The sequence below is a fragment of the Bacillus rossius genome (genome assembly GCF_032445375.1).
Source record: "Bacillus rossius redtenbacheri isolate Brsri chromosome 9 unlocalized genomic scaffold, Brsri_v3 Brsri_v3_scf9_2, whole genome shotgun sequence".
Lineage (NCBI taxonomy): Eukaryota > Metazoa > Arthropoda > Insecta > Phasmatodea > Bacillidae > Bacillus > Bacillus rossius.
Window position 1 is genome coordinate 38,283,450 of NW_026962013.1, and position 17,301 is coordinate 38,300,750.

Below are 17,301 nucleotides of genomic sequence, written 5' to 3' on the forward strand. Positions count from 1 at the left end.
ACCATTTTCTTGCGAATATGGCCCGTGGCTCTGTGCACAACAATAAGCTCAACCCCTGTTGTGTTGCCCTCTGCCCAGATACTCCCTAAAGTCGGGGTGGCGTCAGGCGCAGGCGGGTCCCTATCCCTGCAGCATGGTGGGGTTCAACCTGAGCCGCGCGCCGCCACGTGGAGCCCGCTCAAGGGAACGAGGCCCGACAAGATTAAAATTCGCCCTTGAAATTTTACTCCAATCGCGCACAAAGAAGTATCAACTCAAAACATTTCCCGATAACTTGCTTTGCGTAACAGTATAATCTTTTTACTTCTACAACCGCAACAGCACGAACTCGGATTATATTCAGGCGTTTGACACCGATTTAGTGAATCTTCGATTTCGCTTAGAAGAATGGTTGTGCGAAATACAACCATGATAGATATGTCGATATGTCGATATTTTGGAATTTTTTCGAGGTCGATGTGTAGACACAGACATCAAAACCGATCTGTCAAGGTCGAGGTTGCATTTTTAAAAATGTTGTAGTTGCCGTGTTGAACTTACACCAACGTGTGAAATATATCGACGATCGTTATCAAGTTCAGGTTGCTGCACAGACTTACTCTGAATAAAAATTTTAATATTCACATACATTTGTTCTCTTTACTGTCTTCATAAACCAATGTTGCATGATGCACTCTAATTATTACAGATATTTGTAAATTTTAACATTTACATGAACACTACAAAATAGTGTTTGCGGTAATGCTGTGTTCGGATTCTTACCCGAGCATCTATGCTTTGTGTTGTCCCAGTAGCTCCAATAGTTAAATTTATTTGTAAACTGTTTCCTGAATAGCTTTACAGCATTAACTGCGCACATAATAATCATAATAAAAATAAATTAATTCAAATTATTTAATATTCCATAATCTCTTCCATGGTTTATAAAATTATGCTTCAATAAAACATCAATTAAAATATAACATTATGTGCCAATTATCGCTTGAAATACTTAGTATTATCTCGAAAAACCTATTTCATGTATGCAAAAATAACCTTAGGCATATGTTGTACAAAGTTACAATATATTTCTTGTAGTGTCACAATCTATTTCTTGGCAACTGGTTTCCAAAGAAATCGTTTGTAAAAGTACAGAAATGTTTTTCTGAGTGTTTCTAATTATTAATGATGAGTCATTTTTCCTTTGCAACCTTAACTCAAGGATCCTCTTGTTTCAAGGTTGCATTCAGTAAATAAGCTGTGAAAGTATATCCATTTTATTTTTTACTATAACACAACTTGGTTTATCAACAAATAAATACATCTACAAACTTTTCATACTGTATTCACGCGCAGTTTTCAAATTTTACGCGTTTTAGTTAATTATTTTACAGTGTAATATAAATGGATAAGTAACATAATATCGTTACGTTAAAACTAAAAGATAGAACCACAAACCCTAATAACCCACAAGTATGCATGAAATTACGTGAGAGACTGGTCCTATTACAAAAGGCTGTATCGGCTAATTTATTTTCAGGTCAACAAAAATTTTTGACATCCTTGAAGATAATTTGGGCTAGGGGCCTTTAAGGATTTGTACTGAAACTGTAATAAGTAATTAGGGCCATAATTATTAGTCTCCAGTGGCATGAACTTTTCAGAATCGACCTCTGGTTGTCATTTCTGTCAGAAACTGTACAAAATCCAAATTCAACTGCTCTAAATTAAAACATTTAAGGATGAGTTGTTTCATAATTTGACGTCCAAAACTTGTCATGATTAAATTAAATACGATGCACTTTTTAAATATATAACTGTCACTCATTATAAATATAAAATTCTGTTGGGATCTAAAAGAATTGTATCAAAGGGAAACATTTATTTAAAAAAAAAAAATAATTAATACGTTTATGAATATATAAAAATAATTTAATCAAAATGTCTGTATCAAAAAAATAGTCTACATCTTCTCATCAGTCATCTGTCATTCTGTCACGAACATAAAAAGCGCATTGTGGGGTTACAGCTCCCCGCACAGAATTACGCTTAATTTATAATAGAAATTTTATTTTTACATATTTGATTTTTTTTTACTTAGAACATGAGTTTTACCTGTTAACATGTGAATTGAAATTATTGTGCCTGGTCACTCTTATATCTATAACAACCTTTGTAAACGGTTTTGGGAAACAATTATCTGCGTAACTGACAGAAAAAAAAGGTTGACGTAAACATCTTCAAGTACTGCCAACCATACCGAAAAAGAGTTTGTTTTGATATTATCTTAGATTTGAAACTATGTGTTGTTTCAAATAAATATTTAATAGGATCAACTCTTTATTTGGCTGACAGAAAAAAAAAAATCCGTTTTTTTTTTTTTACGATTAAAGATGTAGTTCAGGTAACAACATTCCCAGTTACCTCAACATTGCATTTCTTTTCCCCTAACCAAACAAGTGTTTGGCTGTTCCAAACAATAATTCCACTGTGTCAGTCAAAGTAATCAAAATCAACATGGAAACTTCATAAAATCTCGTAAGTGCGCTTATTAGACTATAGTTGTTTTTTTTTAAAATGTAAGTGATTGATCAAAACTTTAAGTGACAACCGAATAATTGTCTTGCTGAAAAGCGCCACACACTGAAACACAATATGTATTGAATGATCACGTCAGTTAGCTTGCAAGAGTTTGAGAGCACGGAGGGAACTCGGAGAGCTGGCGGCGGTTGTGAGGCGCGGGGTCAGAGGCGAGAGGTCACAGCCTGTCCTCGTACTTGTACTGACCCAGCACTCGCGAGGGCAGGCCTGCCGCCCCGCCGCCGTAGAAGCCGTAGCTGCCCAGGCCGTAGGGCAGGTACCTGCAACCAGCACGCATCCACTCGTCGGCCACGTCTCCAAGCTGCACGGTGACCGGGCGAAGCCTTTTTCACGTGAACACGTCTTTAGAATTGGCTTCCATAGTGGGAGGCGTTTCAAAAAAAAATAAGAATGATAACAAAATCGGTGGGATACAGTTTAGTGTTGCAGCTACATATCTATCATCTCCATCCAAAAATTTAATTATTACACCACTGGATAGCTTAAGGATCTAAGAATTCGTTACGCTAAGTGAGGACTGTGACGCATCGCGCGCGGTTGGGGGGGGGGGGGGGGAAGCGCCGCCATTTTAAGGTCGTTTTGCTGCGTTTAGAGATTTCCATTAGTGTAACGTTTGACTCGGAGAAGCTACGTCGTTCGTTTGAGTTTCAGTAGTCAGATCTCGTCATAATCTATCGATTGCATACATTAAACATTAGTCCATAATAGTTACAGTGAATATATATATATATATATATATGGTGTTTAAATAAAAAACATGATTATAACATACATAAATAAAATAACACATTTTATATTTTGTATAGAAAATATTACCTGTTACGTACACGTATTCACATACAACACACGGCCGTGTTCATGACACAGCCACACCCCTTTTTTTTTATATTTCAGCTCATGGTCCGTGCCATGTTGGTCAGACTCCCAAAACACCAGCTGGAGTGTAGTGTGTGCTGTTGTGGAAACAGTTTGAAATTATTGTATTCTATGGAAGGTGACTGAGTTTCAACGAAGGATAAGTATTCTAATTCATACTTACTTACAATCATAAAATGAGGTCAAGAACCGTTTTCGCAATGTCTTGAGCGTGACAAAATGGCGACGGCGAGGTAAAAAAAATGAATTCATCTACGTTACTGCATACCGTCACCTAAAAATTCCAAAACCATGGTTTTTTTATTATTTATTTATTAAAGTATTCTTTTTTATCATATATCCGTATTATTATTAGTTTTCATTGATTTTTTTCTTAATTATTCTTTACATACCATTATTTATTTATTCTCACTTATTTACTTACTTTTTCACTTATTTATATCCTAGTACTTCTCGGCGCCTGGGTCAAGGCCACGTCCGTGTAAGTGATGGCCATCCGCAGGGACCAATCACGACTCGACTGTGAATGACCATATATAAATAAGTATGTCATAACTCAAGTCCTTCAGTTTTTCATCGCCCTTGAAGATGTCCGCAACAAAGGTGGCCCGAAACGTCTGACACAACAATATTCTTACGTACTTAAAGGGGCTCCCCTCGTCAGGGGTGAATTGTGTCAGTGAGGTGGAATAAGAGCGACGCTCGCTGGTGATTCCAGCGCGGTATCGCCTCTAAGCGCAAGGCTCTGAACTGGCGCGCAGTCTTCTCGTCGTTCATAGGGCAACTATTATGATTGAGCGGTGACCGTAACATACGCGGGAGAAATGAAGATAAAGATGTAATGCATGTCCCTTAAGTGCTTAAGTGTTTTATGCCTAAAAACTACTCAGAAAACACGCCTTTTAGCCATTTTAACTCTTCTAAAAATACAGTTTAAAAATTTTATCCGAAAATAAAACTATTTATCGGCCTTTAGCGAATTCTTGATTGGTTTTCATAAACATACCCACTCAGATATCTTGAACAGTTTTCAAATCACGTGGTTTTTCCTGAAGCTCTGCGCACCGTGTGTGTGCCCGGGTAGCGAGGGTCTTAAGACTCAGCCCAGAAACCAGGAGTTCGTCAGTGGCTCGTGCCTTGAAAGACTACGATCAATATTGACTAATTAATTGATCGTTTATTTACGTTCCGTCGACAGCGATATCAGAAAACCCGGCGATTCACAATGATCATTCAACTAAGAAAGAATAAATCATGGTCCAATTTGATATAAAACTATTTCATGGACATACGTCTTTGATGTTTACACTGGATGTCATAGAGAACCCTCTAGAACGGACCAAAAATGTATGAATACACAAACAAATGAAAAATAAGCAAAAATCATCTGATGTCAAATGTTAAATGCATAGACGGCACAGAAAATTCCGTGGAATACGTAAGTCAGAAAAATAGCAAAGCACAGACTAACATAGTTTTTTTTATCCCCACTGAGCTATCTTTTTCGTAGAGTGTCTTTTGTAACTCTAATTTCACTCATGATGATGCGTGCACGCACATCTTATAATCGCTGTTGTATACGTGTTTTAAGTTGCATATAATTTTTCTTACTTATATTTGTGTTGTGCTTTAATGGTGTAGCTGAGACTTGTTTTCATTGTGAGATATCTCTGAACCTGATGTCACCGCCTTGCTGTTTACATGATGTTAGCTGCAACTTGGTCCTGTGGTTCTCCAGAGATCCATAGGAATATGGCCTTAGTCGAGGCTCGTTTTCAAAAAGGCAGGGATATTTAATGTCAGTGCGTTACGGCCAGAGCAAAGACTGTTTTTTTTACCCTAATTGTTTTTCCATTCCAAGCTAATATTAAATATTTTTTGGATAATTATTTTTTTTTTGACGTGACAACGTCTAATAAATCGATGAACGCCGGCTGCACGCACGAAAAAGTGTCCCGTTACGCACATTGTCCCGTTACGATGTGTCCCGTTACGCTCATTGTACGCTTGCGCCGCATCTATCTCTCTTCCACTCGATTGGAACAACCATCGATTTGACTATTTCGAGGCACATTAAACTTGAAACACTCCCATTCGTTTCCTACTTTTCCTATCATCGTCCTATCATTAATAGAATAACACAGATTGGAATAAGTTAAATAGCAAACATGTATACTAGTTATAGTTAAATTAATCTGTTCGTTAAAGTAATACTAAACATATTTGAATTATTGAGTGCAAATAAAAGTAAATTAATCAATTAAATTGTATATTTCATTTCACTCCTTCTTTGTATCCATACTAAATAGTGATAATACAAATTAAAATAATTCAATTTTATTCATAAAAGTATGCAATCATTTCATCAATGTTTTGTTATGACGTTTTCACGTTAAACTATCGTCCGTAAACCGACTTCACAGACAACCAATTTTTTTTTTCCTTTTCCTGAATTGGGTAGATTGTCGTGCCGGGTACCGGGCACGTCTGGCGACACTGGCCTCACCTGCCGCACTGCGCCAGCAGCAGCTGCTGCAGCAGCGCCGGGGAGCAGGCCGCGGGGCCGGCGGGCGTCACGTGACCGGGCCCCGCCTGGGCCGACAGCAGCAGCGCGAGCAGGGGGCTGACCGGCGGCAGGGGCGGCGCAGGGAGCGGCGGGTCCTCCTCGGTGATGGCTGCCGGCGGCGGCGCGTACCGCCCCCGCGGCTGCGACAGGCCCGCCGCCGCCCCCAGCAGCGCCGCCAGCACCTGCAGCAAGCGATGGGTCCTTACCACAACGCCGAAATACCACAACGCCAAACGTACAATAACGCCGAATACCATAACGCCGAATGCCAAATTGACCGCAACGCCGACAGCTAGAAAACTGCTGTGTACCACAACGCCGAAATACAGTAACGCCGAAAAATGTTAAATGTATCTTAACGCCGAAATACCACAACCTAACCTAACATAGGCTAGCCTAACCTAACCTAACCTTACCTAACCTAACCTTTGTGGCAGTCCTGCAATGACATTTTTCGGCGTTAATGTATTTAGGCGTTGTGGTAATTCGGCGTTTTGGTACACAGCAGTTTTCTAGCTGTCGGCGTTGTAGTCAATATGGCATTTGGCGTTATGGTTTTCGGCGTTATTGTACGTTCGGCGTTGTGGTATTTTGGCGTTATGGTGCGTCCCCGCAAGCGATCCGTGGTCTCTTTCATGCTCTTACGGACATACGCTCATTGCTAGTTTGCATTGCATGTCATACAAAAAAACCCTAAGAACGGAAAAAGAAATATGAACACTGCCAGGAAAATCTTCAATAAATCCACAGGAATACTAGTTTTTCCTAGTGCAAGAAATAATTTAGTATTATTAGCAGTTTTAAATCTAAGTGAAAGTTAGTTAAAAATAAGAGCGCGTGAAACTAAATACATAAACAGATATAAAAGAAACTTCTCTGGCAATACAAACCTCGTCTCGTTAAGGGGTAAAACGACAGAGACCGAAAGAGAGAAGGAAGTCAGTTTTCTAAATAAACATGAGCTAACAAAATTATTACTCACTTCAAAATAACTGCATAGGGTAAAAATAATTATTTATCAATCAATAATTTATATTTAAAAATTAATATTACTCACAGTTGAAATAATTATACCATAAAAGATATTAAGATAGTCAGGACCCCAACTATAGCACGAAAACAACTCTTAACTACAATTTATACACATTTTAAAAAGTATCTGAAATTCAATAAATTTTATTCTCAACCAAATTTATAGTATAACTTAATATTACTCAGCAAGCCATTTATACAATTTAATAACAAGATAACACAGCGCGGGAATTTTGGCTTTCATTTCTTTTTCAACTATTAAAGAATCCTAACTTTTTTGTCATTATTATTACTTTGTTTCAAATATAAATAATTAAATAAACATTAATTAAGAACATTATTACTCACTTCCAAATAACAGGTCACGATATCAATAAATATTGATCAACCAATATGGATTAATTAACAATAAATATTACACACTGTTGAAATACCCAAACCATAAAGAAATTTTTTTATTAAATATCAAATCCTTGATTGATTATAATAAATTTGTTTTTAATTAATTTTTATATTGCGTATATTAGATGTGATCGAGCATTTTTCTAGACTGATTTTGTTGTCCCTCGAATATCACCTTATCATTGAGTTATAGTGCAACAGATTTTGTCAATAGGCTACATAGACATTCAACAATGTATTCATATGCATTGAGAATGTTCTGACGTCGAATAAATGACAATGAGTAACATGTCTACCACTCCGCAACACGAAAACTAAATGGCACGGACCTTCCTCACAGTAGGCCTAACTCTTTGCATTACAAACATATTGCCACAAAGTGAAAATAAAAACAATTAATATTCTACGCACGGGATTTGTAAACCTTTTTAAACTAGCTTATTCTTAGTTGGACTCAATATATTTACACGCTCGTGGGCTCACAATTATAATACGGTGTGCGATTTAGTTAATCAAATAATAATACATGACAAATAATTACCCTGCCAAATAATGCGTGAAAACCATAATGCTAAAAAAAATTGTTACACAGCTAAAACAATACTCATTAACACTGTGTAACAATACTGATTTACACAAGTAATTAAAATAATAAGTAATTAAAAGAACACAATTTCCTTGAGAATACGGTCCGTGGCGCGTTGCACAACAAACCCCGTTGTGTTGCCCTCTGCCCAAATACTCCCTTACTAGATGCCAGCAAGTCGGATGGCGACAGGCGCAGACGGGTCCCTACTACCGCGACCCGCCTATCCCTGCAGCCGCACGCCGCCACGTGGAGCCCGCTCAAGGAATCTGGGCCCGACAAGTTCACTGCACGGTCCGCAACCTATTAAAGTCAGAAATCGTTTCATAACAATGTTTTACGAAGAAGTTGCATTAAAATTCGGCATTTTACTCCTATCGCGCCCAAAGACGTTTTCACTCAAAAATTTTGCTTTGAAATGATTTAGGAATGTAACGGCGCTATAACTAATCTCGCAGCAAACGCAAGTAAATCTCGGACGAACGTCGCAAGACGTCACCAACCCGACGACTTGAAATTTTAATACATTAGAAAACAAATTTATTTCATATGCCTCTTTTGATAATTCATTTTTATCGTGAAAACATATGAAACTATAATCAAATTGATTAAAAATTGTTATTTTATTTCACTATGCGAAAGTTAACAAATTAAAAAGTTATAGATACAAAAAAAATCGAAGCCTATGGACATAACGTCTGTGTCGTTAAAAGTTTTCGGAATTCGTCACTTTCAATATGGAAGGCATAAACTCAATCCGAAGCGCAAGAAGTATAAAGTTTGCCCTATAGCTTGCGTTGCGTTTTACGCGTCTTAACGTAATTTATAAACGGGTATATGAAAACGTCGTTGTTGAACCTTTTTTGCGGCTTGCGTTTCCTGCCAATTCGTAAACCTGGGCGGTTCGCGCCCGGAGCCCTGCATGATTGAGACGTGGAGTCTGTCGGCGGCGCCGAGAGGCAGTTGCAACCGGCCGCACGGAAGACGCCAGCCACTTCGCGTCGACCCCAAGTCGCGTGAAGTCGTAACTCACCCCGCTAACGGCGCGCGGGTGTTCACGAGACACGCCAGAATAAAATACCCACCCAGGCAGCACATTTCCTTCATTCGTCTGTTATTTTGTTTCAACCTCGGCACGCTACGCGCGGTGGTCGTCCTTCTCCCCTCCCCTCCCCTCCCCGTCTAATGATGATGTTGGCCCCCCAGGCGCGGGCCAATGAGTGGCGTGCAAATTGCAGGTCCGGCCCGACTCTAAATTAAAGGGCGGCGCGGCCCGGATCCCGCCCACGATGATCGTGTAAGTGGGGCTTCCATGAGCTTTACTTTCATTATATTTATTTATTATTTTTTTTTAGTTTCATCAACGGGACGCTCCACTTCCCATGAACGTGTGAACTGGTGTTTTACCTCCGCTCCTAACTTTTTTACCCCTCTTGTAGGGGAGGAGTGGGTGATTCAGAAAGCCGGGAGCAATCAACCTATGCTTTTCTTGCTTTAGAGTGCCTCATGCTTAGTTTGCGGTGTGCATTCAAACGGGCATTCACTCTCCCTTTCCAATTCATGATTTATGTCATCAGCGTTGTCCTTGTTTCATATAAGCCAGAGAGTACAAAACTTTGTAATGTAATAAAAAAAATTCATAGTGTTTCTGAGACATTGTATTTTGGAAAGAAAATTTGGAATGTGAATTTCGGAAATAGATTTTCTTGTATTTCACCAATATTTTTAACAAATTTTAAGCGTGGTATGTTTGGATGCCAAACGTAAACAAACATGTGTGCAGGCACAAAAAGGCCAAGGATGTAGTCATACACAAAAAGCTAAAACAATTGTCACTATCTGCATTAGTCCTCGAGTTGTAGGGTGTGAAGTAGCCGTCTCGCATCAAAGTTGTCAGTGACCAGTAACGGAATGAACCATCGGAGAAGGCAAAATAACTGCTTCCAAAGGCCCGCCGGAGCTGTCCACAAATGCGTTGTGAAGAGCTTTAGAAGGACCATGATGGCTTTAACGATAGCTTTGTTTTCATGTTGCCAAAAGATAACAATATTTTCGTACGAAAAATCAGACACATTTAACAGAACGTCAAAATAACAATTTTAAAAAAATTTCGCATAGTAAATAGTTTTTGAGACTTCTTACATTCTGTATATGAAAACATATTCACTAAACACGTAACCTGTCAAGGGACGCGGATTGTATCTTGTTACAAACTTTCCACCAGTAAAATAACAGCGCCACCACTAAAATAAATCTCACAGGGGCGAGTTGACAAACGCAAAGATTGCTATTTCAGGGCCTTGTGCGTATAGACGAGCACTGAAATAATTTTTTCTTAGTTTGCTTTGGTATTAGCATAGTACGCAATATCATTCGCGATCAAGATTCTCGATTAAAAAAAACTACGGCATCTACTGAAAACTGTTAAAATTTATCAATTAGTAATCATTTCGGAGCAGTGCAGACAGTTTCCCAGTAAATCCCTCAGTTTACAAGTATACTTTGAATATTTTTTATGTTAGGAATGCACCCAAACCAAAATAAACTCTCCAGTAATAAACAAAGAACGTAAATGTGTCAGTGGTGTACACGTCCCGCAATTTTTTTCCCCGAAGTGATTCTAGAGTTCCAAAAAAAAACTGTTGGAAATGGCATTTTATCTAAAAAAAAATCGGACTTGTGAGTTGCCATTTCAAACGGCCGCTTTAAATGAATGTAAAGTCAATTAATTTGTGCAATCCATTGCTCATGTATGTCTATGTATATATATATATATATATATATATATATATGTATATGTGTGTATAAGTTCCTTGGTTAACGATTTTCGTAAGGATTATAGAGGCCCCAAATCCCTACAGGCAAAGGATCCGAATAAATCACCGAAGATGAGACCTATCGACGAGCACAGGGAAACTTTAATTGAAAGTCAGCTCCCTCCACTACGAACATATGAACTTAGGTCATTTGGAGCCGCAGCGGAGGGGAGTAAAATGGCGGATTCGACAGCGAAGCAGGAAACACAAGAAAGGAATTTTTTTTTTAATTTTTTTTTTCAAAGCCACCGAGACTGGATAGCTAAAAGATTTGGAATCTGCAATCTGATTACCCACGTGAAAAAAAAATGAAGATATGTTAAATTCTGTAGGAAGTATTAAAAAGGATGATTCGAGTCGTTTTGGCGAAGAAAAAAAAATGCATACATATATTTAGTGTAAAAGTAGTACGTTTTTATAATTTACTTCTTGTACAATTGTAAATAAACTGCGTGCTACGTTGTATATCTTGTGTTCTGGAATTAACACGAATGCGCATTTGACTTCATCTTGTTATATTTCCGTTGTGTGTTTGTTACGCGTGCATTTTGTTGCATACTAAAATTTCACCCTCAATGTGCCTAAATAAGTATAACTTCAAAAAATGTAGTGGACCCGTCTGAGAGATTATTGTGTTTCGTGTTCTTTTCATTTCTTCAGTTACTTACCTCCGGAATCATTTAAGGGATATTTCATTAAATACTCCCACAGAAATAAAACAGATCATGGGCAACTTTGTATTAAAGTGGTTTAAATTCGTGCCTCATATTATGAATAGTTTGCTAATCTATTTTATTTTGCTGTTGAGAAATCTGTGTTTAATTTATGTTTCTTAATTTTCCAGCATTTTTATATTATAATATATTTATGTATGTGCAACACTACTAATTGAAATATTTCTTCTGGTTTCACATAATTTTCAGTGTGTTTGTTTGTAATTTTATTCAATAGATGGTGGTTTTATATGAAGAAATAAATTCCCAAACTCTTTGCATAACATTTCCAGCAGTTGATATTTTTTTTTTCTGATTTAGTTAAGAATTATTTTTGCTTACGTCATCAAACCAGGTGTGATATTAACATTTATTTGTTACTAGCTACAATACCTGGATTCGCACCGGCAGAGAAAGGTACATATACTATATTGATTTAAAAAAATTAAGGCCAAATACGAAAGTATTTTAGTTTTAACATAGCAATAATTTAAATATAAGTATTTTAATGGTGTTTTTGATTAAGTTACACTATTAAAAAACTTGATCTGTTTGTGCGAGGCCTGGCACAAAGTTATTTAGATTTTTTTTCCTTCAAAATATCACAAACGAAAAGTACTACAAAAATATTACACGCTATGATTTAAATATTAAAGAAAAATCAATTATTGGACTTATAACCTTATAGAAAGAGCTAGTTTATATTTTAAGCCAGTTATCATGGAAACACTACTCTTTTAAAAATGTTTTTAGATCTATTATTTGAGGCCAAAACTTATAAATTCTGTGCACTGGGCACTCTTAAACAATGAATTGTAGGATGCATTTTTTTGTATCACCACAGGAATTGTCGTTAGGTAAGGTACTTACATTTTTCCGGAATAAATATTCCGTGTTATTTCAGGACGTATACCTATCAAATATGCTAAAATGCAAAAAAAAAAACGTTCAGTTATTGCAGAGTTGAGTTACGTTTTGTTTCGATTCCACAGGAACTACAAAAAAAAATCCCCGGGATGAAAAGTACTCCTATGTCCTATTCCAGGAAATAAAATAACTGTATACAAAATGTCATGAAAATCCGTTCAGCCGTTAAGGAGATGAGTGGTAACAAACACACAAACAACTTTCGCATTTATGATATTAGTAGTATTCCGTGACAGTGCACATTTACTTCAACTAGCCTCGTTTCGCGTTTTCTTCCGATTCAGTTCCCATCTGTAAATCATGGAGTGTGTTGTACATTATATTCCTCTACTTTTTTTTAACTTTTGAACCTAGAACACACAGAGCTAAGTGTGAGACGCAGCAAATGGCCGAGACAAAATTACACTACTTGTTAACATCTTGTGGTTTGGATTACAGGGGGCGTCGAGCCGGCTTTGGCCAAAGGTCAACGTTCATTTACACGCCGGTGGAAGCACCAGGGTTGGGGAGGGGGGGGTGGAAGTTTCTCTCAGATGACATAATTGCCGCCGCTTACCCATGCTGGCTCACCTCTGCAGCCCAGCCATCATCGCTTTACCCACCCAACATGAGTATGTAAATGGGGCAATCAAATAATTTTGGGTGTGTATAATGCTCCGTTGGCGTGGGTTTGTAAAGGACTCCCCGTAATGTGTGCACCGGTGGGAGATAGTGTTGCGATTATTTAAACAGTTTTTTTTTTTCAGCGTCGACGTTTTAAACTTGGAATGTACCTAACGCGTTGCCACGCTATTCTGAGAAATTCTAAAAGCTTTCCTCCCGAGAAACATATTTCGCATGTTGATTCTGGTTATACCTGGAAAAAAATTAACATCTTAAACTTCACCAAGCGAGCAGAACACAAACTTATTTGAAACTGGTGAAAATATAGAACAGTTGGATGAGATACGCATTTTTTATCCCAATTTTCTGGAAACCTTTTTAAACATATCTGAACTAGAATTCGCTGCCGGATCAGCTACGTTGACTAATGAATAATTTGATTAGCAGACCAAAACTTTAAACTCTACAATTAAAAGGCATCGATAAAAAAACTAAAAAGACTTGTAAAAGAATTAAACCCAGGCTTTGGGCCTTATTTTCGAGAAGGAATATTATTAAAATACTGCCCATCTTTTTTAAAATTAATTTGACATTTAAAACTAGAATTTTTCCCTTTGTCTTTTTGAACTTTGGTTCGCAACATCCGCCACCAAGGTAGTGCCGTGGTTGTTACACTTTTTTTTTTTACTTCCGTCGCATTCACGAAATTACGCCCACCAAATGCCTTATACCGAGAGCTGAAATTTAACTATTACATAACGACAGATGTTGCATTTTAAACTCTGTATGGTAAGGTCTTGTATCAACTAAAGTGCGTAAGTTGGGTAAATCATTTATGTGGAGACTGTACAATCAGTTACACGTAAAGGCCCCGCCTACTCGTGCACACATAGGTGTGCATAGCTTTAAAAAAAAATCACGTGATTTGAAAACTGCTCAAAATGTCTGAATGGTGACTGTTTACTAAAATCATATACACAGTGTAAAAAAAATTTGCATATTTTACAAGGGAATTCCTTTGGAAAAGCTGGTGCTGACGATATCACTTGTAATAGAACAAAGGCAGAGCTTTGTAAAATTGCATGTAGTACAAAGCCTTGTCTTGCAATTTTACAAGTGATATCGTTGGCAACAGGATTTCCAAGGAGTATCCATGTAAAAGTACAATAACAATTTTACAGTGTAGGATCACACTGATGGTGGATGAGTATTTATGTTTCAGTATTTTAAATGCTGTTATCATGGTAGTTTTTAAGGCATGAAAAACCTGTAACAGATTCTTGAAAGCACTCAAAGGACTTGCATTACACCTTTGTCTTTGTTTCTCCACCACATAATGTTACGGTTACTACTCCAATCACACGCACGACGAGAATGTTGCGCGCCAGTTCACAGCCTTTCGCTTAAAGGCGATACCGCGCTGGAAGCACCAGCGAGCGTCGCACTTATCATCCCGCCTCACTAACCCAATTACACCACTAACTAGGTGAACCCCTTAATGGCGCACTGTGTCAGGGATTTTAAACGTTTCAAGCCAGTCTAAGCACGATTCTAGTTTGTTGAGAGGTTAGAATCTTGAACAGTGAAGTGTTTCCAATACTCATTCCATAAATATTTGGTTGGCAATCGATAGGTATAACTTAGCTGCATTTAAAAATCACGACCAAACTTGTGCCGAATGTAGGTACTAGTAGTTACCTGTTGTTTGATCTGCACGAGAAATACACGCGAACCACGTAAGCTACCCAGGCATTTGACGAGTATGCCATAATCTATTAGGTGTTTACAGTAATAATAGGTTTATTGTGCCGATGAGACGTCTCGATATCATATCGGGGGCGTACGGCCAAGAAAATGCCCCGTATGTGTAATACCATACACTCAAGACTCGCCACGAACCCAAATTATGGAGCAGCTGATTCTAGGGTAGGTTGCGTTGACCAGAGTAGAGAAGAGTGAAGGCAAAAAAATCGAGTAATTTGAGGATGGTCGCTGAGGAAACGCTGCCCAAAATTACTCACGGCGCATTAGCGGTAAATGCATTAATCAATAATTCAATAGAATTTTTTAAAGCTATATTTTTTGGGATAAATCATTTCATAGCATGCTGCCTTTCCCTACCGCAAAGTGGCGTACGAGAATGGAATAAGGTCTACATTATGCGTAGCGACCCGGGCGTTCTGTGAATTCATTTAAAGACAAGTTAAACTGCATACACTTGGTTGTTTACGTGACGTCTTCAATTAAGCCACACATTGTAATTTTTTTTTGTAAATGGAGCTGAAATAATCATATAAAATTTCAGATATGTGTAAATTTGTAAATTTCCATGAAAGAAACTGTACCATTACAAAAATAATGTTTGAAGTACTGAGTTCGGATTCTTACCCGGGAATTTATGCTTTGTGTTTTACCCGTACGTATATTATTTAAAGTAATTTGAAATTGTTCCCTTAATATCTTCCTAGTATTAACATCACATATTTATAAGTACAATAAAACCAAATAATAGCCAATTCTTTAAACTTAAATAATATCATTTCTATGGTTTAAAAAATATGGGCTTGTATACAACATCAATCATAATTCATAATTATGCACCCATTTTTGTAAGAGCGACAAGATACAGTTGACATCGTTTTCAAAAACGTCTTTCATATACACAAAAAATAAAAACAATTTGTTGTACAAAATTTACATCTTTCTTGTATTATTTCTTGGCAACTGATTTTTAAAGGAATTATTTGTAAAAGTACAACTTATGCAGTTGTTTTTACACGTGTCAAGGTAATCCAAACCAATAAAAAAACCATCAGTAACTGAAAGATTGATCCACAGTAATGCCACTCGAAAGATTCTTCTTTAGTACAGCAGTCAATTCAAATAAGAGTGTAGCCTGGCGGTATTTAGCCGAAAATACATAGAGCTCTGTAGTCTATCCTGAAGGTCATAGCAAAACCCGAATTTTTCCCGTCTCTGACCATCACCTATATTTAGGGACATGCATATTTCTCGGGAAAAAAATCTGAACGCCTATGACTGCAACAAAGTAGACCCGCATCAGCTAGTTCTTCCTTGTAATTCGCGGCAGTCTGCGAGAGAAGTCTTTGCCTTATCTAACCGAGCCACTCAGGACGCGTTTGCTTCCGCACTGAATTGCTGTGATTGGTGTTGTAACAATCGACATGTACCTGAAAGAAACTCGCCCAATAACGAAACACGTACGATGCTACGGTGTTATGAATTTTAGGTAGTCTCGGAAGGTTTTCGCGAAATATGCATGCCCCTACCTATATTACAATAAGTGAATAACTGTTGAAAATATTTGCGGCAGAAAAACAAATACTATAGGATGGTATCGAGTAAATAATTTATAAATAGCCCTTGAATAAAAGTAATAACAAAAAAAACGAAAAAAAAAATCAACATGGCGTGAGACCGAGCCCTGACAGCAAAATTTTCCGCGAAACACGACTGATTTTTGAAAGTTCTATTCATGGGCGTGATTCCCGAGGGGGGGGGGGAGGGCCCGGACACCCCTCCCTGAAGTTAAGAACTCCCTCACTGAGAGGGGGCACGCTTTCGCTTTATAAATCGTGATTGTGAAACGACGCTGATCAAAAAATGTAAACGTCAAAACCTTTGTTTTATGGAAAACTTCCAAGTATATTTCAAAGATTCCTGCTTACTGCATGCATGCAGGTCGACACGTGGGCAGTACACAGCATACAAGCGCCCTACTATCCAGATAATGACTTGTGTTGGTTTAAACCCACGCTTTGCCCCATTCCCCCCTTGAGAATTCCCGCCAACGCCCACGCCGTCGTTGCGAAATCCCGCAGATTTCAGCCCCTGTTTCTATTGGCAGATCGTGAGCCAGTGATGGAGCAGAGAATCCGCCCACGTCATCAGTAGTCTGTGGTCCGGCGCTGGGAGGGACCGTCACTCTGGTCGGCGAGCATGTGTGTGTGTGTGTGTGTGTGTGTGTGTGTGTGTTCTGGATATGCTAATGAAGGGCGTCCACCTCCTGGCGGGGACGTAGCCTCGTTGCCGAGTGCTTTATCGGCCCCCGGCCACAGGGCGGAGAACCCGGGCGACTGGCCCTTTCGGGTGGTTCCGGGCCTCCTGAGATGTACGTAGTGCGTTTGCGGACTTACGTCTTTGCTTCGAACCCGGCGAGGGCAAAAAAATAATAAATTT

General features: G+C 38.3%; 1 protein-coding gene across 1 annotated transcript in view; it reads right to left on the bottom strand.

The window, feature by feature from the left end:
* The window catches only part of LOC134542951 (uncharacterized), a 647,441-nt gene that overhangs the window by 104,230 nt on the left and 525,910 nt on the right, over positions 1 to 17,301 (bottom strand). Inside the window, exons 3-4 of the mRNA XM_063387576.1 lie at positions 5,963 to 6,204; positions 2,767 to 2,840 (exon numbers count right to left, since the gene is read on the bottom strand). Of these exons, the coding sequence (XP_063243646.1) occupies positions 2,767 to 2,840; positions 5,963 to 6,204 (316 nt within the window). The remainder of the gene's footprint in view (positions 1 to 2,766; positions 2,841 to 5,962; positions 6,205 to 17,301) is intronic.